Source organism: Oncorhynchus masou, chromosome 22 (assembly GCF_036934945.1).
Source record: "Oncorhynchus masou masou isolate Uvic2021 chromosome 22, UVic_Omas_1.1, whole genome shotgun sequence".
Classification (NCBI taxonomy): Eukaryota; Metazoa; Chordata; class Actinopteri; order Salmoniformes; family Salmonidae; genus Oncorhynchus; species Oncorhynchus masou.
In genome coordinates this window covers 38,020,327-38,042,962 of record NC_088233.1, presented here as the reverse complement: position 1 = coordinate 38,042,962, position 22,636 = coordinate 38,020,327, and the positions used below count along the sequence as shown (strand labels likewise).

General features: G+C 45.7%; 1 protein-coding gene across 1 annotated transcript in view; it reads left to right on the top strand.

The window, feature by feature from the left end:
* Positions 1-22,636, top strand: part of LOC135509435 (zinc finger CCCH domain-containing protein 18-like) — a 40,557-nt gene that overhangs the window by 4,426 nt on the left and 13,495 nt on the right. The window contains exons 2-14 of the mRNA XM_064930085.1: positions 4,143-5,056; positions 7,390-7,474; positions 7,971-8,122; positions 8,224-8,319; positions 8,582-8,739; positions 8,859-8,888; positions 9,156-9,273; positions 9,484-9,770; positions 16,948-17,136; positions 17,302-17,427; positions 17,617-17,712; positions 19,666-19,819; positions 20,153-20,652. Of these exons, the coding sequence (XP_064786157.1) occupies positions 4,157-5,056; positions 7,390-7,474; positions 7,971-8,122; positions 8,224-8,319; positions 8,582-8,739; positions 8,859-8,888; positions 9,156-9,273; positions 9,484-9,770; positions 16,948-17,136; positions 17,302-17,427; positions 17,617-17,712; positions 19,666-19,819; positions 20,153-20,652 (2,891 nt within the window). The 5' untranslated portion in view covers positions 4,143-4,156. The remainder of the gene's footprint in view (positions 1-4,142; positions 5,057-7,389; positions 7,475-7,970; positions 8,123-8,223; positions 8,320-8,581; positions 8,740-8,858; positions 8,889-9,155; positions 9,274-9,483; positions 9,771-16,947; positions 17,137-17,301; positions 17,428-17,616; positions 17,713-19,665; positions 19,820-20,152; positions 20,653-22,636) is intronic.

Here is a 22,636-nt window from a genome sequence, read left to right as displayed (position 1 = left end):
CCTGCTTCCTCCAGTATCTTCACAATGTCCTTTTCAGTTCTGGGATTGATTAGCACGTTTCGCACACCAAAGTACGTTCATCTCTAGGAGACAGAACGCATCTCCTTCCTGAGCGGTATGATGTCTGTGTGAGTCCGTGGTGTTCATACTTGCGTACTATTGTTTTTACAGATGAACATGGTACCTTCATGCATTTGGAAATTGCTCCCAAGGATGAACCAGACTTGTGTAGGTCTCAAACTTTTTTCTGAGGTCTTGGCTGATTTCTTTTGATTTTCCCATGGTGTCAAGCAAAGAGGCACTGAGTTTGAAGGAAGGCCTTGAAATACATCCACAGGTACACATCCAATTGACTCAAATGATGTCAATTATCAGAAGCTTCTAAAGCCATGACATCCTTTTCTGGAATTTTCCAAGCTGTTTATTGGCACAGTCAATTTAGTGTATGTAAACTTCTGACCCACTGGAATTGTGATACAGTGAATTATAAGTGAAATCATCTGTATGTAAACAATTGTTGGAAAAATGACTTGTCATACACAAAGTAGATGTCCTAACCGACTTGCCAAAACTTTGGTTTGTTAACAATAAATGTGTGGAGTGGGTGAAAAAAATAAGTTTTAATAACTCCAACATAAGTGTATGTAAACTTCCGACTTCAACTGTATGTGTGGTAAGAAGTATAGACATTATGGACAGTATATGAATATAATATGTAGTATATCTGAAGAGTGGTGTATGTACAGCAGTATTTATACAGTGCATTCAGGAATGTATTCAGAGCCCTTCCCTTTTTCCACATTTTGATACCTTTCAGCCTTATTCCAAAAAGGATTGGAATAAATACAAATTCTCATCAATCTACACACAATGACGAAGTGAAAACAGGTTATTAGAAATGTTAGCTAATTTATTTACCTACGTTTTCAGATCCTTTGCTATAAGACTGGGGTGCATCCTGTCCTTGAGATGTTTCTACAACTTGATTGGCAGCCAACTGTGGTGAATTCAATTTATTGAAAAAGAAAAGGAGAGCTGCACACCCTAGGAGCTCAGATGCAATAATTAAATAACCTAATATCTAATGTTTCGACAGACAAGCTGTTTTCATCGGGGTATTTCAATTCATTGGACATGATTTGGAAAGGCACACACCTGTCTATATACAGGTTGACAGTTCATGTCAGAGCAAAACCAAGCCACGAGGTCGAAGGAATTGTCTGGAGAGCTCTGAGACATGATTGTATTGAGGCACAGATCTGGGGAAGGGTAGCAAAACATGTCTGCAGCATTGAAGGTCCCCAAGAACACAGTGGACTCCATCATTCTTAAATGGAAGAAGTTTGGAACCACCAAGACTCTTCCTAGAGCTGGCCAAACTGAGCAACCGGGGGAGAAGGGCCTTGCTCAGGGAGGTGACCAAGCACCCGATGGTCACGCTGACAGAGCTCTAGAGTTCCTCTGTGGAGATGGGAGAACCTACCAGAAGGACAACCATCTCTGCAGCACTCCACCAATCAGGCCTTTATGATAGAGTGGCCAAACAGATGCCACTCCTCAGTAAACGTTACATGACAGCCCGCATAGAGTTTGCGAAAAAAGGCACCTAAAGGACTCTCAGATCCTCTGGTCATATGAAACCAAGATTCAACTCTTTAGCCTGAATGCCAAGCATCACATCTGGAGGACACCTGTCACCATCCCTACGGTGAAGCATGGTGGTGGTGGCAGCATCATGCTTTGAGGATCTTTTTCAGCGGCAGGGACTGGGAGACTAGTCAGGATCGAGGAAAATATGAATTGAGTGAATTAAAGCTCCAGAGCGCTCAGACTGGGGCTAAGGTTCACCTTCCAACAGGACAACGACCCGAAGAACACAGCCTAGACAATGCAGGAGTGACTTCGGGGCAAGTCTCTGAGTGGCCCAGACAGAGCCTGGACATGAACCCAATCTAACGTTTCTGAAGAGACATGAAAATAGCTGTGCAGCGCGTTCCCAATCCAACCTGACAGAGCTTGAGAGGATCTGCAGAGAGGAATGGGAGAAACTCCTCAAATACAGGTGTGCCAAGCTTGTATCATACCCAAGAAGACTCAATGCTGTAATCGCTGCCAAAGGTGCTTCAACATGGTACTGAGTATAGAGTCTGAATGCTTATGTAAATGTGATATTTCAGTTTATTTGTAATAATTTTGAAACATGTCTAGAAATCCATTTTTGCTTTGTCATTATGGGGTATTGTGTGTAGATTGATGAGGGGGAAAAATATTTAATCCATTTTAGAATAAGGCCATAAGGTAACAAAATGGGAAAAGTCAAAGAGGTCTGAATACTTTCCGAATGCACTGTATAGGATAGGCTTTGACTAGAATACAGTACATACTTATGAAGTGGGTAAAACAGTGTGTAAACATTATTAAAGTGACCAGTATTCCATTACGATGTACATAGGGCAGCAGCCTCTTTAGTTGTTTTTCATCTTCTCGATCCCAGCTTTGATGCACCTGTACTGGCCTTCTGCATGGTACTGAGGTAAACAGGCTGTGGCTCGGGTGGCTGAAGTCCTTGATGATCTTCTTGGACTTCCTTTGACACCGGATGCTGTAGATGTCCTGGAGAGCAATGTTCCCCCGGTGATGCGTTGTGCAGACCATGTGATAAAGCCTGACAGAATGCCCTCAATGGCGCATCTGTAAAAGTTTGATGGTTTTAGGGGCCATGCTGAATTTATACAGCCTCCTGAGGTTGATGAGGTGCTGTTGTGCCTTCTTTACCCACACTGTCTGTTTGGGTGGACCATTTCAGATTGCCAGTGACGTGTATGTCGAGGAACTTTAAGCTTTTCAATTCATCCACTTCGGCTCATCGATGTGGATAGGGGGTGCTCCCTCTTCTGTCTCCTGAAATCCATGATCAGCTCCTTTGTTTTGTTGACATTGAGGGAGAGGTTATTTTCCTGGCACCACTCTGCCAGGGCCCTCACCATCTCCCTGTAGGCTATCTCGTCGTCGTTGGTAATCAGGCATACCACTATTATTGTCTGCAAACTTGATGATTGAGTTGGAGGCGTGCATGGCCACGCAGTCATGGGTGAACAGGGAGTACAGGAGGGAGCTGAGCACACATCCTTGTGCGGACCCTGTGGTGAAGATCAGTGGAGTGGAAATGTTGTTTCCTACCTTCACCACTTGGTGGCCTGTCAGGAAGTACAGGGCCCAGTTGCACAGGGTGTGGTTGAGACCCAAGACCCCAAGCTTGATCATGAGTTTGTTAGGGCAACATGGTGTTGAAGGCTGAGCTGTAGTCTATGAACAGCATTCTTACATAGGTATTCCGCTTGTCCAGATGGGAGAGGGCTGGGTGCAGTGTGATGATGATTGCGTTATCTGTGGATCTGTTGGGGCAGTATGCAAATTCCTGTGGGTCTAGGGTGTCGTAAGGTGGAGGTGATATGATCCTTAACTAGCCTCTCAAAGCACTTCATGATGACAGAAGTGAGTGTTACGGCGCAATAGTCATTTACTTCAGTTATTTTGCTTTCTTGGGAACAGGAACAATGGTGGACATCTTAAAGCAAGTGCAGACAACAGACATGGATTGGGATGTAATATGTCCGTAAACACTCCGGCCAGCTGGTCTGCGCATGCTCTGACGCGGCTAGGGATGCCGTCTGAGCCGGAACCTTGCGAGGGTTAACACACTTAAATGTTTTACTAATGTCGGCCACGGAGAACGAGAGCTCACAGTCCACGGGAGCGTTGGTGGCCCGTGTTGGCGTTACTGTGTTTTCCTCGAAGCAGGCAAAGAAGGTGTTTAGGTTGTCTGGGAGAAAGACATTGGCGTCCACGACGTGGCTGGTTTCCCTTTATGACCTGTGATTGTCTGAAGTCCTTGCCACAAATGTCTCGTATCTGAGCCGTTGAATTGTGACTCCACTTGATTGCCTTACGAAGGGCATGACTGTTTGTACTCAACCATTTTCCCAGTCACCTTGCTGTGGTTAAATGTGGTGGTTCACGCTTTCAGTTTATTTTGGCAGTTATCTGTATATTGCCTAGAGACATTGTCTTTGTGTATTAAACCAAATGTATCTATTTTATTGACAGACAATTCTATAAGTAAATTCTTTCTTCTGTTTTAGTGGATCATTCTCCAATGGACACTCCTGAGAGTCCCACCCAGTCTCCTGAAAGCCCCAACCAATCACCCCAATCCCCAGAGGAAGAGAGAGCAATTTCTGACAGTGAGTTCCTGGCATCCCCCGAGGAGGAGGACAGGCTGCTCTCTGACAGTGAGCTGCTGAATGATGAAGACAACGGTGGTTTAGATGAAGAGGGTGGTGAAGGTGGGGACTCTGAGCTGGATGATGACGAAGATGGGGGGGTAGTTCAGGAGCGTATCTCTGACCCAGAGGATGATGAAGCTGATGGGGAAGGTGGAAGGGATAGGCATACTATTCTAGAACAGGAGCAGGAGGAGTCAGTGGGGATGGTGATGATGGGACAGGAGCGACAGGAAAGCCAATCAGATGAGGAGGAGGACCGGATCAGCCAAACTCCTAAGTCCCCTGATTCTGAGCCAGAGCAGGAGAGGTCATCCCCTTTAGCTGAGGAGATGTCCAGCCATGAGAAAGAAGATGAGAGTGGGGAACCGTCTGTGAAGCTGGCAGTGGAGACAGCAGAAGTAGATGATGAAGAGGAGGAAGAGAGACTGAGGAGGAGGAGGGTGGTGGTGAATCAGATGAAGGAGGAGTTGTCGTCTGTGTCCAGAGAGCTTGACGAGCATGAGCTGGACTATGACGAGGAGGTTCCTGAGGAGCCCAATGTTCTAGCGCCTGAAGAAGATGACGAGGTGGAGAAAGGACCCAGAGAAGGGGATGAGAAAGAGGACAAGAGCATCAAAAAGAAAGAGAAGATACCAATCCTTCCTCCATCCCCGAAAGACGGTCCACCTAAGAAGCCTGAAGAGTCCAGGGCTCAGGACAGAGGAAGGAGAGATTCCTTTCGTGACAAAAAGGACGAGGATGATGGAGAGATTGATGAGGGAGAAATAGATGTAAGTAATGTGATTTATATACTCTTTTCAATCTGCATTATACTTTTAATCAAGAAACTGATTTCTTTGAGTATGCAGGACTACTCACACTGAGATATGGGAAGGAAGCAAAACAGGAGAACAGATCATGTACAGAACTGCAAAGTCAGAACTGGGGCTGTTGCAGTAACCATATTACCGTCACACCAACAGGCATGTATGTGTATTGACCACAGTCAAATTCCACGTGACCGTTGAGTCACGGTAATCTCCTCTGCACTCTGTACATGAATGGCACTGATGCGTTGGGACGACACAACTCGCTAACGACCGTCAGGCCGCTAATGACTTGATACGCAGTGCACTATTGTCCCTCTAATCCAGCGTTTCCCAAACTCTGTCTTCTGGAATTTAGTTTTTTGCCCAAACACTACACAACTGATTCAAATGATCAAAGCTTGAGGATTAGTTGATTATTTGAATCAGCTGGGTAGTGTTTGGGCAAAAACCAAAACGTGCACCCCTTGGGGTCCCGAGGACCGAATTTGAGGAACCCTGCTCTAACCACTCTGACATCAACGCAAATACACTGGAAAATCACATCAAACATTCATCATCAAAACAGTATTGTGCTTTTAAAACTCACTGTGATCGATCAACTTGAAAAAAAGAAGTTCAAAAACAGGTTGAAACGAAGTGAAAAACGTGTTCGTTGTGGATCTTGTTTTAAAGCCAAACAAGGAAATGGACAGCACTTTCTCAGGGGATGATTCATTAAAAGCAATTGACGTGGCATGTCGTACGCCTATAGGTATATTAGAGCTTATGCATATGCCTATATATGATCACGCCTGGGGAAAAAGTCTGAATTAATGTAATGATTGTGCCGTTATACAATACATAGCCTAATAGCCTACCACATATTCTTTGGTACGTGATTGGTCTAGCATATAATCCAAAACTAAACAAATTCTAGTATTTGCCTTTGAGTGTGGACTGAATTATTATACATACTGGATGGATGGTTTACCTTATGCTACGATGATCCAACATTACTATCCATGATTCTGGGAGAGAACCTACAGGCCTAGGTGATGCTGTTGGTTCATTGATTGTGCAGGGCCGCTACAGAGTAGGCTGGTTAGCCTACAATTACACTGAATTAGTATTTGATTAGCCTCACCACCGTGTGTTTCCATCTCCTCTCTCGCTCTCCTTTATTCCTTTTTGTGAGCGCATAGAGAGAAATATGTTTCATTGTGTAAACATGTTACTATCGGTGTTCCTGAACAGATTTCACTTGGTTGCTTTTCCAAACGAAGCAAGAGGGTTGGAGACCCCTTGAATATCACCAGCTCCTCAAACAGCCCAAACATTTCTATATGCAATCCACAGGAGGCTGGTGGCACCTTATTTGGGGAGGACGGGTTCGTGGTAATGACTGGAGCTGAATCAGTGGAACGGTGTCAAATATATCAAACTCATGGTTTCCAGGTGTTTGATGCCATTCCATTTACTCAGTTCCAGCCATTATTATGAGCTGTCCGCCACTCAGCAGCCTCCACTGATACAATCCTGTGTGGACGCAGAGTTTTGATGATTGCCACTTAAAAGAGGATTCCAGCTTTCTACTGCAACTCTATTTATTTCTCAGCTGCTAAATTAAGCACATTGCTCCGCTGTAAAACCAGAGTCGCCTACCCGGCATGATGAAAAAAGGAGCTATGGTAAAAAGCAGCCTCCAGTCGCTATTCGAGTGCATACGGATAACGTCTTTTTTCCCTTACCCCAGTTCTGCATATTTGATAATGGCCCATTTTAAATCGAAACTAATTCCACATATTATTAAAGACAAGATTATATTGAGAATAATCTGATGGGTGCGAATGTGATCACTTGATGAGAGAACAGCTTGTGCAGCCTGAGGCAAGGAACAGAGCACAAGCTTTTTTTTGTGACTTTCTCAAATCATCAATATACTCGCATCATGCAGCCCTTATATGTTTTGATTTCTAAGACATTCTAAGGTTTGTATTAGTCACAGCTAAAGTTGCAAAAAAGAATTGTCTTTTTAAAGGGAAGACCTTCCAAAGGCGCCCATCAGCGGCTTGTATGTGTGAAGGCCTGAAGATGCTGAACGTGTTAATTTAAAGGCAAATTACAGTGAGATCAGCAGTCGCTTGCATGACAGTTACCATCTGACAACATTTAATGACCGCCATAGCCCGAGTCAGAACCATGTGGCAATACAAATAACCTGCCTTGCACCCTGTCCCACTGACCTAGAGTCATAAGGTTACTTCACGAATGCACATGGGGAAGTGAGTTGATATTTAGCTGTTCCATTTGTGCAGGATGATGACCTTGAGGAGGGAGAGGTGAAGGACCCCATGGACAGGAAAGTCAGACCCAGGCCCGTCTGCAGGTTCTTCATGAAAGGTACCTCAACGTACTCTCCTGTGCACCACTCGCGTGTACAACACCTGTCTTATGACGAAACTACACTGTGCAAACATTGCGTGTGCAACTTGAGCATTCCATTCTACACCAGAGACGTATCATGAAGGTTAAACCGAAGGTAAAAACGTGAACCACTTGATCAGCAACACAAGCCTTGCGTGTTGTTGTTTCACTGATGTTCTGCTTCTGTGGCCTGTGTAGCGTTTCTCTTCTTCAATGTAACGGTCCTTTTGAAGCAGTGATATTGAAGACACTTGTTTCAGACAGCAGGGGGAAGCATTGTACTTCATAACTTAATTGAAGATAATGTGGTAATGGAATATTATTAGGAGCTAAGCCACATACAGCAATGATGGATGTCAACTTACGCCCAAACACCATTTACTTCAAAGTATTTGAATTCAATGAAAATATGCTTTTTCCAATTCCCATGTGTCTGTTTTCAAAATGATACAGCTCTGTTTTTCTTTTCCAGGTAACTGCACATGGAGTATGAATTGTAGGTTCATCCATCCAGGGGTCAACGACAAGGGCAACTACTCTCTCATCTCCAAGCCAGACCCCTTCTCTCCCAACGGGGCACCACCTGGAGCACCCCACCCTCTCATTCCTGGAAGCAACCCCTGGGTATGCACGACCTCTGGCCTGCTGTATTTGGACCTGAAGAGTGTGTGTGTGTTTCTGCATTGGGTAAATGTATTGTGTTTACATCTGTTTCCCTGTCTCAGGGTGGACCTGCTGTTGAGGAGCTCCCTCCACCCCCTCCTCCAGTGGAGCCTCCTGTGGAGAGTGCCTGGGAGAGGGGTCTGAGACATGCCAAAGAGGTACAACACCCTCTCAGCTCTTACAAGCATATATGTACTCCTCTTCTGTACAGGTTATTTTTCAGCACCAGCTGATATTGAGTATGTTGATTTTTTAATTGACATGTTTTCTGAGAGGGTCACCCTGCTACATTTGGCTCGTGAAGCGTCTTTATAATAATACAAGTGTGCATGTGTGTTTAGCCTCTATGGGTTTGTTCAGTCAGCAGGTTATGGTGAAATCCCAGACTTTCCTCGTGTAAAAATTGCCCTATTCCCCTAGGTGTTGAAAAAAGCTACCATACGCAAAGAGCAGGAGCCAGACTTTGAGGAGAAGCGCTTTAACGTGACCATTGGAGAGGATGAGCGAGACTTTGACAAGGAGAATGATTTCTTTAGGGAACGCAGCTACCGCATCACCAGAGAAATCAGAGACCCGGGGTAAGCTCAGGAGCTATGGTTCAAAAGAGAGAAAATATCTTGCCATGGTGGATGTTTTCAAGAATTGTTTTAGACTACGTCTCTGTTTAAACTGTTTTTGGCCTTTTCTTCCCCCGTAGTGACTTGGAGTTCAGAGACCCAGTCTATCCGTAAGTACAATGTAGGGGGCGGGGCGATAGTAACGTCCTCGTTTCATGCATCTCTTATCTCTACGTTTCCCTGCTTGATTATCAGCTCCTGCTCTGCTGTGAGAATCCAGCTGGTCAGTTATAATGATCAGCCCACTCCACTAGGCCTTATGATTCACATGTCTAATTATGGGTTTGTTCAAATATACAAATAAAATGAACCCTAAATTATATAGATGGTGTATATCTCTATTGTACGATTTGTCCTCGTTTGTGATGTCATTTCAGTAATGACCCTTATGCTGATCCATACTATGACTATGAGATGGAGGCCTTCTGGAGAGGGGGACAGTATGAGAACTTCAGAGTGCAGTACACAGAGACCCCTCTGCCCTACCACTACAGTGTAAGTACACTCAGAGCGACATCCACCACCCATCCTACACAACTTTAAAAACAAATGCACAATCAATATTAACTTTGTCGGATTTGCATTTTACTTGTAAGTCTTTTGGTTAAAGAGAATCTTGAATGCGCCGTTGGACGCGTAAAGCAGGTTGAGCCTGGCTGGAGGTCTATGGCAGTGTGTTTACAAACCCATCTGTATGAATGTTAGGAGCGTGAACGTGAGCGGGACCCGCGAGAGCGCCATCGTGACCGTGAGCGGGACCACCGCGAGCGAGAACGCCGGCAGAGAGAACGTGAAAGGGAAAGAGAAAGGGAGCGAGAGAAGGAGAGAATGCGCAGAAAGGAGGAGTGGGAGAGGGATCGCATGAAGCGTGATGAGAAGGAGAGGCCCGTCAGGGAGCGGCCTCCACGTGAGCCTCGGGAGAAGAAGGAGGGGGAGGACAAGCAGCCTAAAGGTCCCCCCAGGTCCCCCATCGATACCAACATGCCCCCCAAGTGAGTAGCATGTCCGTTATTACAGGTAGCATGTCCTCTAGACCAGGGGTTCCCAGACCCCCCCCCCGTGCACGTTTTTGTTTTTTTCCCTAGCAATACACAGCGGATTCTAATAACCAACCCATCATCAAGCTTTGGTTATTTAAACCCGCTGTGTAGTGCTCAGGCAAAAACCAAATACTTGAACCGGGGGGAAATTACCGAGTTTGGGAAACTCTGCACTAGACCACTAGGGGTTCTTAAACTATTTCGGCTTGAGACCCAAATGACAAATGGACTATTCTCCCATGAATCAAATAGTCCTCCTGACTTAAATGAAAAGGAAATGATGTGTGATTTATAGATGTATTCTCAAAACTCGTGACCCACCTATCACATGCTGGGTCCCAACCCATAGTTTAAAGCCTCAAATCCTTAGTTGAAACTAGGGATGGGCATTTTACATTTTTGCACTGTATTTATCTATATGCCAAGAGATTGCAACAATACCTAATTTATCATGACTATTACAGATAACAAATCCTAATTGCTGATTTGCCCCATATATATGATATATTGGGGCGGCAGGGTAGCCTAGTGGTTAGAGTGTTGGACTAGTAACCGGAAGGTTGCAAGTACAAATCCCTGAGCTGACAAGGTACAAATCTGTTGTTCTGCCCCTTAACCCACTGTTCCTAGGCCGTCATTGAAAATAAGAATTTGTTCTTAACTGACTTGCCTAGTTAAATAAAGGTAAAATAAAAAAATATATAAAATACATGCATACATACAGTTGAAGTCGGAAGTTTACACACTCTTAGGTTGGAGTCATTAAAACTCGTTTTTCAACCACTCCACAAATTTCTTGTAAACAAACTATAGTTTTGGCAAGTCGGTTAGGACGTCTACTTTGTGCATGACACAAGTAAAATTTCCAACAATTGTTTACAGACAGATTAGTTCAAATCAGATGTATTTATAAAGCCCTTCGTACATCAGCTGATATCTCAAAGTGCTGTACAGAAACCCAGCCTAAAACCCCAAACAGCAAGCAATGCAGGTGTAGAAGCACGATGTTCAAATGTTCATAAATGACCAGCATGGTCGAATAATAATAAGGCAGAACAGTTGAAACTGGAGCAGCAGCACGGCCAGGTGGACTGGGGACAGCAAGGAGTCATCATGTCAGGTAGTCCTGAGGCATGGTCCTAGGGCTCAGGTCCTCCTGAGAGAGAGAAAGAGAGAATTAGAGAGAGCACACTTAAATTAACACAGGACACCGAATAGGACAGGAGAAGTACTCCAGATATAACAAACTGACCCTAGCCCCCCGACACATAAACTACTGCAGCATAAAAACTGGAGGCTGAGATAGGAGGGGTCAGGAGACACTGTGGCCCCATCCGAGGACACCACCGGACAGGGCCAAACAGGAAGGATATAACCCCACCCACTTTGCCAAAGCACAGCCCCTACACCACTAGAGGGATATCTTCAACCACCAACTCAGCATCCTGAGACAAGGCTGAGTATAGCCCACAAACATCTCCGCCACGGCACAACCCAAGGGGGGGGGGGGCCAACCCAGACAGGTTGTTCACTTATATGTGACTGTCTCAAAATTCCAGTGGGTCAGAAGTTTACATACACTAAGTTGCCTGTGCCTTTAAACAGCTTGTAGAATTCCAGAAAATTATGTCATGGCTTTAGAAGCTTCTGATAAGCTAATTGACATCATTTGTTTCAATTGGAGGTGTACCTGTGGATGTATTTCAAGGCCTACCTTCAAACTCAGTGCCTCTTTGCTTGATATCATGTGAAAATCAAAAGAAATCAGCCAAGACCTCAAAAAATATGTGTAGACCTCCACAAGACTGGTTCATCCTCGGGAGCAATTTCCAAACGCCTGAAGGTACCATGTTCAAATACAAACAATAGTACGAAGTATAAACACCATGGGACCACACAGCCTTCATACCGCTCAGGAAGGAGACGCGTTCTGTCTCCTAGAGATGAACATACTTTGGTGGGAAAAGTGCTATCAATCCCAGGACAACAGCAAAGGACCTTGTGAAGATGCTGGAGGAAACAGTTACAAAAGTATCTAAATCCACAGTAAAACGAGTCCTATATCGACATAACCTGAAAGGCTGCTCAGCAAGGAAGAAGCCACTGCTCCACCGCCACAAAAATGCCAGACTACGGTTTGCAACTGCACATGGTGGCATCATGAGTAGGGAAAATTATGTGGATATATTGAAGCAACATCTCAAGACATCAGTCAGGAAGTTAAAGCTTGTTCTCAAATGGGTCTTACAAATGGACAATGACCCCATGCATACTTCCAAAGTTGTGGCAAAATGGCTTAAGGACAACAAAGTTAAGGTATTGGAGTGGCCATCACAAACCCTGACCTCAATCCCATAGAACATTTGTAGGCAGAACTGAAAAAGCATGTGTGAGTAAGGAGGCCTATAATCCTAACTCAGTTACACCAGCTCTGTCAGGAGGAATGGGCCAAAATTCACCCAACTTATTGTGGGAAGCTTGTGGAAGGCTACCCAAAACGTTTGGCCGAAGGTAAACAATTAAAGGCAATGAGGTGTTAATAAAATGTTACAAATAAAAGTAACAAATAATTATATAGCGAGGCTATATACAGGGGGGTACCGGTGCTGGTACACTGGTTTGTCGAGGTAATTGAGGTAATATCTACATGTAGGTAGAGTTATTATAGTGACTATGCATAGATGATAACAGAGTAGCAGCAGCGTGGAAGAAGGAGGAAATGCAAGTAGTCTGTGTAGCCATTTGATTAGATGTTATGGCTTTGGGGTAGAAGATGTTTAGAAGCCTCTTGGACCTGTTGGGTCAGTAACTGGGGGATTTTGACTTATCCTTACCACATGAGATGTGCAAATTCATGCTCTCTCCCCCATGTTGAAATTGGACTGCAACCACAGCACACATAACAAGCACAACCAGTTACTTAGTGGGGAGACCAACAGCAGACTGTCAAAACAGCCGTGTTTCCCTGTCTTCGCTCACTTTGTGACCGACAGGTACCTCTCCTATCAATAGATCACTAGAATATGCATATCATTCATTCTAGTGGGAAAGGGCAATAGTGTGCAACTGTAGCCAGCAATCAGGGGCATTCCTGCATGTGGGCAATCTTGCAGGAAGTCCTCTGAGCGTCCCATTGGTTCCATCATCCCTTCCCACCCTCTCGATCACCCCATTGGTTCCTCTCCAGAGGGTGGTATGGACCTCCAGGACATCTACAGCACCCGGTGTCACAGGAAGGCCAAGATCAGAGGACCTCAGCTACCCGAGCCACTTCCTGTTCACCCTACCACCATTTAGAAGGTGGGAGACAGTGCAGGTTTATCAAAGCTGGGTCCAAGAGACTAAAAAACCACTTCTCTCTCCAGACAATTAAACAGTCACCACTGAGCCAGCTGTTGTGAGATAATTGAAAGTACATTTCTCTACCATAAGCTGCCTCCAACGTTGTTTTAGAGAATTGGGCAGTATGTCCAACTGGCCTCACAACCGCAAACCACATGTAACCATGCCAGCCCACGACCTCCACATCTGGCTTCTTCACCTGTGGGATCGTTGGAGACCAGCCATCTGGACAGCTAATGAAACTGTGGGTTTGCACAACCTAATCATTTCTGAACAACTGTCAGCAACCGTTTTAGGGAAGGTCATCCGAATGCTCGTCGTCCTCACCAGGGTCTTGGCATGACTGCAGTTTTGCGTCATAACCGACATCATGGGAAAAAGCTCACCTTCGATAGCCACTAGCAAGCTGGAGAAGTTTGCTCTTCACGGATGAGTCCCAGTTTCCCGGTATGGCATTGTGTGTGTGAGCTGTTTGCTGATGTCAATGTTGTGAACAGAGTGCTCCATGGTTGCGGTGGGGTTATGGTATGGGCAGGTATAAGTTACGGACAACGAACACAATTGCATTTTATCAATGCTAATTTGTAAACACAGGATACCGGGATGAGATCCTGAGGCACATTGTTGTGCCATTCATCTACCATCCATCACCTTATGTTTCAGCATGATAATTCACTGCACCATGTCACAAGGATATGTACACAACCCCTGAAATCTGAAATGTCCCAGTTCATGGCCTGTATACTCACCAGACAAGTCACCCATTGAGCATGCTTGGGATGCTCTGGATTGACAGCGCGTTCCAGTTTATATCCAGAAACATCGCACAGCCATTGAAGAGGAGTGGGACAACATACCACAGGCCACAATCAACAGCCTGTTCAACTCTATGTGAAGGAGATGTCACACATATATATATTTAAGGTATCTGTGAACAACCGATGCATGTCTGTATTCCCAGTCATGTGAATTTCATAGATTAGGGCCTTATTTATTTCAATTAAATAATTTCCTCATATGGGCTGCAACTCAGTAAAATCTTAGAAATTCTAATTTACTCAAAGGTTTACATTATTTTAGCAGTTACCTGTATCTTAGTTTGCAAGGTTGGAAGACTTTAGAAAAACAAGTACTGAATAAGACTCACATTCCTTTCAATCTTTTACCCAGATTTTAGCAGAGAAGCATATTTACACCAGTCAGGTGGATACAGACAGGTCACTACTGTATACAACTTAACAAGCAGAGAGGGATTCAAAAGTACAGTCTTCGTCAGCCGATATGTATAAATCATTAGGGCCGGGACGATGCCAGTATGGCAAAAACAAAAACATTCAAAACCTGCTGTATGTAAAATATTGTGTGCTTGGAAAATGAATTAACTGGACTCTGGATGATAACAGTTTTAAGCAAATTTCCTTTTCTTAGAAGGGCCAATCTGCAGTTCTTACATATATTTTTGGATATATACCCATTAATTGTTGAAGAATATAACTTATAAATGCCTCATGAGCTTAGTTAAACTTTCAAACCCCATCAGAACCCTAAATATTTGCTTATATTTACGCCAATGTCAGTAAACATTGTAAATGTAAACAAAAACACGGAATGGCTCTGTCGATGAACTTCAGAGTGGTTACTTTTCTCCAGGCCCATCACTATCCAGCTACCTGCCCGGTTTTCAGCTCTGCACATTGAGACTAATGGCCCTTGTATATATAGTTATTAAATGCTAGTCACCTCATAATCTGTTTTATATACTGTTGTTTACTCACTGTGTATGTATACCGTATTCTCAACACAACTCATCCTAATATACAGTGCATTCGGAAAGTATTCAAACACTGATTTTTTTTCCACAATTTGTTAAATTACATCTTTATTCTAAAATGGATTAAATTGTTTACTTTCCTCATCAGTCTACACATAATATCCCGTAATGACAAAGCAAAAACTGGGTTTTTAGACATTTTTGCAAAATACATTTTACATATACATAAGTATTCAGACCCTTACCCGGCACCTTTGGCAGTGATTACAGCCTGGAGTCTTCTTGGGTATGACGCTACGAGTTTGGCACCCCTGTATTTGGGACGTTTCTCCCATTCTTCTCTGCAGATCCTATCAAGCTTGAATGGGCAGCGTCGCTGCACAGCTATTTCAAGGTCTCTCCAAAAACGTTAGATCGGGTTCATGTTCACTCAGAGACTTGTCCCGAAGCCACTCCTGCGCTGTCTAAGCTATGTGCTTATGGTTGTTGTCCTGTTGGAAGTTGAACCTCGCCCCCAGTCTGAGGTCCTGAGCACTCTAGAGCAGGTTTTCATCAAGGATCTCTCTGTACTTTGCTCCATTCATCTTTCCCTTGATCCTGACTAGTCTCCCAGTCCCTGCCGCTGAAAACATCCCCACGGCATGATGCTGCCACCACCAAGCTACACCGTAGGGATGGTGCCAGGTTTTCTCCAGACACGACGCTTGGCATTCAGGCCAAAGAGTTTCTTGGTTTCATCAGACCAGAGAATCTTGTTTCTCATGGTCTGAGAGTCCCTCACTATTGTGTTGTAGATTGAGGATTTGTTTTTAATACATTTTAGAATAATGCTGTAAAGTAACAAACTGGTAAAAGTCAAGGGGTCTGAATATGTTCCGAATGAACAGTAAATGTTGAACTGGAATGCAAAAATGGCTTGTAAAATTAGTGGCCCTGTCGAGCCAGTGACTGACAAGATCCACCTGCTTCTTGACACAATGGCCACTTAACCCGGAAGCCAGCTGCACCAATGTGTCGGAACACTGAACACCTGGCAACCATGTCAGTGTGCATGTGCCCGGCCCGCCACAGGAGTCGCTAGAGCGTGATGGGACAAGGACATCCCGGTCGAGGCTGGTGGCTGCGACAGAGCCTGGACTCGAACCAGGATCTCTAGTGGCACAGCTAGCACTGCGATGCAGGGCCTTAGACCACTGCACCACTCGAGAGCCCCCACACCTATTTTTAAACATTCTGATAAACAATCCTTATTGACTAGCTTTGTATGAAAGCGCAAATGTTCAGGTTGGGAAACTCCTATACCGAACTTTTCGCCACACACAAGAAGCAACAAAGAACTGTTGGCTTTCTGTTCAAAAGAGGTTAGGTCTACATTTAGGTTATACCCAGCCATACAAGTACTGGAACTGTGATATGATGGCCTAGATGAGTGCATAACATGGCATCAGCATATGATGTAGTCTAGGCTGTGTGTTTACACTGCAGCATCAGATTTGGCTCTGGGTTTGTTGAGACTTTCTGTTCGAGCGTCTGTCCAAATATTTGGCTGAGGAAATGGGAGAAATTCCCAGTGTTGAAACAGCTCTGATCCATATCTTAGACTCTACAGAGAGGACAGTGAAACATCGCATCCCTTTAACCTCCAATCAGTCAGTGACTGGACTGGTGCTGTCACTGAACATTCTTTTGACATCACAGGAACAGTCCTTTGTGCAGAATGTTTTTGAATGTGTGAATAATTATTTTGAGGGGTCATCAGATAAGGTCCGTCCGTGACAGCTTGTTCTGCGCTCATCTCCTCCAGGAATGCATCATGTTGTGATTTCAGTGTCTTTGTTTCTCTTACCTGGGAATAACTGAATGGAGGTCATGCCATACTATGTTATGAACATAAACTGAGGAATGAAAACAGTGTATGGAACCTTCTTTATTTTGTATTTCCCTCTCATTCGTTTGTGATGCTTTATTGCTAAATGTGTGATTGATTTGATTGCCTCTCTCAACCCCTCTTCCCAGTCGGCCGATGATGGAGCCACCTCTCAAAACGGAGCTGATGCCCATGTCAAAGCGGCCAGATGAATGGAAGGACCCCTGGCGCCGGTCTAAATCCCCCAGGACACGTCCGGGCATGTCCGGGTCACCACCGCGGGGCCGCCGGCGTCACCGGCCTTCTGGATCCTCTGTCTCACTGTCCAACTCCTCTAGGTAGCTTTCAATTCAGCCTTACCTCTAGTCTGATACTCTGGTAACACCTTAAATCAACACTTTAAAACAATGTTTTTATTCTGCAGTAATTTATATCTACTTGAGTACTATGAGTTTCTGTGTGTGTGTTAAAGAGTGCGGTTAACTGTGGGTTTTGTTCTGCAGGTCTTCGTCCCGCTCTTCCTCCTACACAGGCTCCGGATCATCCCGGTCTCGCTCTCGCACCTCGTCCTTCAGCTCGTACTCCAGCCACTCCTCCCAGCACAGCTCCTTCAGCGGCAGCCGCTCCAGGTCCATAACACACACTCTGCCTGTCTGTCTGTCCACCCCCACAACACTTTCTGTTGAGTAGGACACCCATTCACTGAGAGCATGGTAACCTGTAATCTCAGGTCTCCCATAAGAGAGCTGATATGTATCATGGATCGGAGATGCCTTAGGGTTGTAATTAAACGTGGCCTTCTGTTTGTCTCACTGCAGGTCCAGATCGTTCTCCTCGTCTCCCTCTCCGACCCCTTCAGCACAGAGAAACGCCAAGAATAAAGCAGCGGCCCCACTGGCCCTAGGGCCCAAAGGGTAAAGCTATACTCATCCGTCCATAAACATACTGTATATTCATCGGTTGTGCTGTGCACTTCCATACACAACTCACACAGATCATATGTACTTTTCCTTTCATGGCTCGAGTCAATATACAGTGGGGAGAACAAGTATTTGATACAGTCGATTTTGCAGGTTTTCCTACTTACAAAGCATGTAGAAGTCTGTAATTTTTATCATAGGTACACTTCAACTGTGAGAGACGGAATCTAAAACAAAAATAAATAAAAAAATTTAAGTAATTCATTTGCATTTTATTGCATGACATAAGTTTTTGATGCATCACAAATGCAGAACTTAATATTTGGTACAGAAACCTTTGTTTGGAATTACAGAGATCATACGTTTCCTGTAGTTCTTGACCAGGTTTGCACACACTGCAGCAGGGATTTTTGCCCACTCCTCCATACAGACCTTCTCCAGATCCTTCAGGTTTCGGGGCTGTCGCTGGGCAATACGGACTTTCAGCTCCCTCCAAATATTTTCTATTGGGTTCAGGTCTGGAGACTGGCTAGGCCACTCCAGGACTTTGAGATGCTTCTTATGGAGCCACTCCTTAGTTGCCCTGGCTGTGTGTTTCGGCTCGTTGTCATGCTGGAAGACCCAGCCTCGACCCATCTCCAATGCTCTTACTGAGGGAAGGAGGTTGTTGACCAAGATCTCGCGATACATGGCCCCATCCATCCTCCCCTCAATACGGTGCAGTCGTCCAGTCCCCTTTGCAGAAAAGCATCCCCAAAGAATGATGTTTCCACCTCCATGCTTCACGGTTGAGATGGTGTTCTTGAGGGGGGCCGACCCATTCTTGCAGTTGTACTCATCCCTTTTCTTCCTCCAAACACGGCGAGTGGAGTTTAGACCAAAAAGCTCTATTTTTGTCTCATCAGACCACATGACCTTCTCACATTCCTCCTCTGGATCATCCAGATGGTCATTGGCAAACTTCAGACAGGCCTGGACATGTGCTGGCTTGAGCAGGGGGACCTTGCGTGTGCTGCAGGATTTTAATCCATGACGGCGTAGTGTGTTACTAATGGTTTTCTTTGAGACTGTGGTCCCAGCTCTCTTCAGGTCATTGACCAGGTCCTGCCGTGTAGTTCTGGGCTGATCCCTCACCTACGTCATGATCATTGATGGCCCACGAGGTGAGATCTTGCATGGAGCCCCAGACCGCGGGGATTGACCGTCAACTTGAACTTCTTCCATTTTCTAATAATTGCACCAACAGTTATTACCTTCTCACCAGGCTGCTTGCCTATTGTCCTGTAGCCCATCCCGGCCTTGTGCAGGTCTACAATTTTATCCCTGATGTCCTTACACAGCTTTCTGGTTTTGGCCATTGTGGAGAGGTTGGAATCTGTTTGATTGAGTGTGTGGACAGGTGTCTTTTATACAGGTAACGGGTTTAAACAGGTGCAGTTAATACAGGTAATGAGTGGAGAACAGGAGGGATTCTTAAAGAAAAACTAACAGGTCTGTGAATTCTTACTGGTTGGTAGGTGATCAAATACTTATGTCATGCAATAAAATGCAAATTAATTACTTAAAAATCATACAATGTGATTTACTGGATTTTTGTTTTAGATTCCATCTCTCACAGTTGAAGTGTACCTATGATACAAATTACAGACCTCTACATGCTTTAAGTAGGAAAACCTGCAAAATCGGCAGTGTATCAAATACTTGTTCTCCCCACTGTAGATACTGAGTCAATCAATATTGATACTTCAAAGTCTTACATAATAATAGGGCAGTTTGCATGTAATACACATGCTGTATTGTTCATCTTAGACATGTAGCTAGCATGCTTCTAGTATTAGTCTGTAGAATCACTGTCTCTTGAACAAAGCATGTGTTTTTCCCCTCATGGATGTGACGTGTGTAAATGCTGCATGCCAAACAACAAACCAATGTCTTATCATCCTCAAGCATCCCGTCGAAACCTGGTGCGCCTTCCCCTCCTAGTAGGGAGAAGGCTCCCCCCAAGAAGGCTCCAAGCCCACCACTTCCAGGCCAGCCTGGGAAACCCCCCAAACCCACCCTAGAGGGGGCTAAGCCTGGCAACTCCCGCGAGCCCCGTGAGGTGGGCCGACCCATGCCGCCTCAGGAGGTGGGCCGACCCATGCCGCCTCAGGAGGGGGGCCGACCCATGCCACCTCGGGAGGGGGGCCGACCCATGCCGCCTCGGGAGGGTCAGGGGGGCCGACCCGTACCGCCTCGGGAGGGTCAGGGGGGACGACCCGTGCCGCCTCGGGAGGGTCAGGGAGGCCGACCCGTGCCGCCTCGGGAGGGTCAGGGGGGCCGACCCATGCCGCCTCGGGAGGGGGGCCGACCCATGCCGCCTCGCGAGGGTCAGGGGGGCCGACCCATGCCACCTCGGGATGGTCAGGGGGGCCGACCCATGCCGCCTCGGGAGGGGGGCCGACCCATGCCGCCTCGGGAGGGGGGTCGACCCATGCCGCCTCGGGAGGGGGGCCGACCCATGCCGCCTCGGGAGGGGGGCCGACCCATGCCGCCTCGGGAGAGGGGCCGACCCATGCCGCTTCGGGAAGGGGGCCGACCCATGCCGCCTCGGGAAGGGGGCCGACCCGTGCCTCCTCGGGAGGGGGGCCGACCCGTGCCTCCTCGGGAGGGGGGCCGACCCATGCCTCCTCGGGAGGGGGGCCGACCCGTGCCTCCACGAGATGGAGGCCGAGCCATGCCGCCTCGGGAGGGGGGCCGAGCCATGCCGCCTCGAGATGGAGGCCGAGCCATGCCGCCTCGAGAGGGGGGCCGAGCCATGCCGCCTCGGGAGGGGGGCCGAGCCATGCCTCCTCGGGAGGGGGGCCGACCCATGTCACCTCGGGAGGTGGGCAAACCTCTCAACCTGCGGGAGGGCCGACGGAAGGAGCGGCAGCAGCACAATCCACCCAGGAGGTAGGACAGAAGTACACATTTGGTCTTTCACAAGTTCCTTTGTCACATTCAACACAGCCAACCTGAAATCTCAAGGTTATCCAATGATATACAAGGGCTCGACATACAGGGCTGCCCGCTTGCCTAGAGATGTTTTGGAAACCCCCCGGGCCTGTCAATCATTCATGTCAGTGGCCCGCTTTGGCCAGTGAAAAAAATATCATAATAATGGTATTTTCAGTCTAGACTATAAAATTAATTTTAAAATTCCCCAAAGCTGTTAGTTCATGTACATTGCTGTGAAAAAGTATTTACCCCCTTTCTAATTTTCTCTACTTTTGTATGTTTTTGATACTGAATGTTAAAAGATCTTCAACCAAAACCTAATATTAGATAAACGGAACATGAGTGAACAAACACAACAGTTAAATACTTATTTAATTCATTTCGTAAACAAAGGTATGCAACACCCAATGCCCCTGTGTGAAAGAGTATTGCCCCTTACACTCAATAACTGGTTGTGCCACCTTTAGCTGCAATGACTCCAACCAAACACTTCCTGTAGTTGTTGATCAGTCTCTCACACCGCTGTGGAGGAATTTTGGCCCACTCTTCCATGCAGAACTGCTTTAACTCAGCGACATTTGTGGGTTTTCAAGTATGAACTGCTTGTGTCAAGTCCTGCCACATCTCAATTGGGATTAGGCCATTGCAAAATGTCAAATGTGTATACTTTTTAGTCATTTTCATTTAAACTTGATTGTGTGTTTTGGATCATTGTCTTGCTACATGACCCAGCTGCACTTCGGTTTCAGCTTACAGACAGAGGGCCTGACATTCTCCTGTGGAATTTTCTGATACAGGCAGAATTCATGGTTCCTTCTAGTAAGGCAAGTCGTCCAGGTCCTGAGGCAGCAAAGCATCCCCAAACCATCACACTACCACCACCATGCTTTACCGTGGGTGTAAGGCTGTGGAATGCAGTGTTCAGTTTTCGCCAGGCATAATGTGACCCATCTCATCCAAAAAGTTCAATCAAGTTTGACATAAAGCACCTGGAAGAACACCAAGACTCTTGGAAGAATGTTCTATGGACAGATGAGTCACACGTATAATTTTTTGGATGACACGGGTGCCTGGTGAAAACCAAACACCACATTCCACAGTAAGTACATTGGCCTACCCACTTGGCAGTCAGGCCGGGGTGGCAGTGTAGCCTAGTGGTTAGAGCGTTGGGCTTGTAACCGGAAGGTTGAAACTTCAAATCCCCGAGCTGACAAGGTACAAATCTGTCGTTCTGCCCCTGAACAGGCAGTTAACCCACTGTTCCTAGGCCGTCATTGAAAATAAGAATTTGTTCTTAACTGACTTGCCGAGTAAAATAAAGGTAAAATAAAAAATAAAAGGCCCAGCCAATCAGAATGAGTTTTTCCCCACAAATGGGCTTTATTACATACAGAAATACTCCTCAGTTTCATCAGCTGTCCGGGTGTCTGGTCTCCGAAGATCCCGCATGTGAAGAAGCCGGATTTGGAGCTCCCCGGGCTCCGGTTGAGGCTGGTTGAATGTAATAACAAATTCTCCAAAACAATGTTGGAGGTGGCTTATGGTAGAGAAATCATCATTAAATTCTCTGGCAACAGCTCTGGTGGACATTCCTGCAGTTAGCAAAATTGAGACATCTGTGGCATTGTGTTTTGTGACAACTGCACATTTAAGAGTGGCCTTTTATTGTCCCCGGCACACGGTGCATCTGTGTAATGATCATGCTGTTTTATCAGCTTCTTGATATGCCACACCTGTCAGGTGGGTGGATTATTTTGTCAAAGGTGAAATGCTCTCTAGCAGGGATATAAACAAATTTGTGCATACAATTTGAGAGAAATTGGCTTTTTGTGCATATGGACATTTTCTGGGATCTTTTATTTCATCTCATGAAACATGGGACAAACATTTTACATGTTTCGTTTATATGTGCAGTTTTGTCATGCAACACAATGCCACA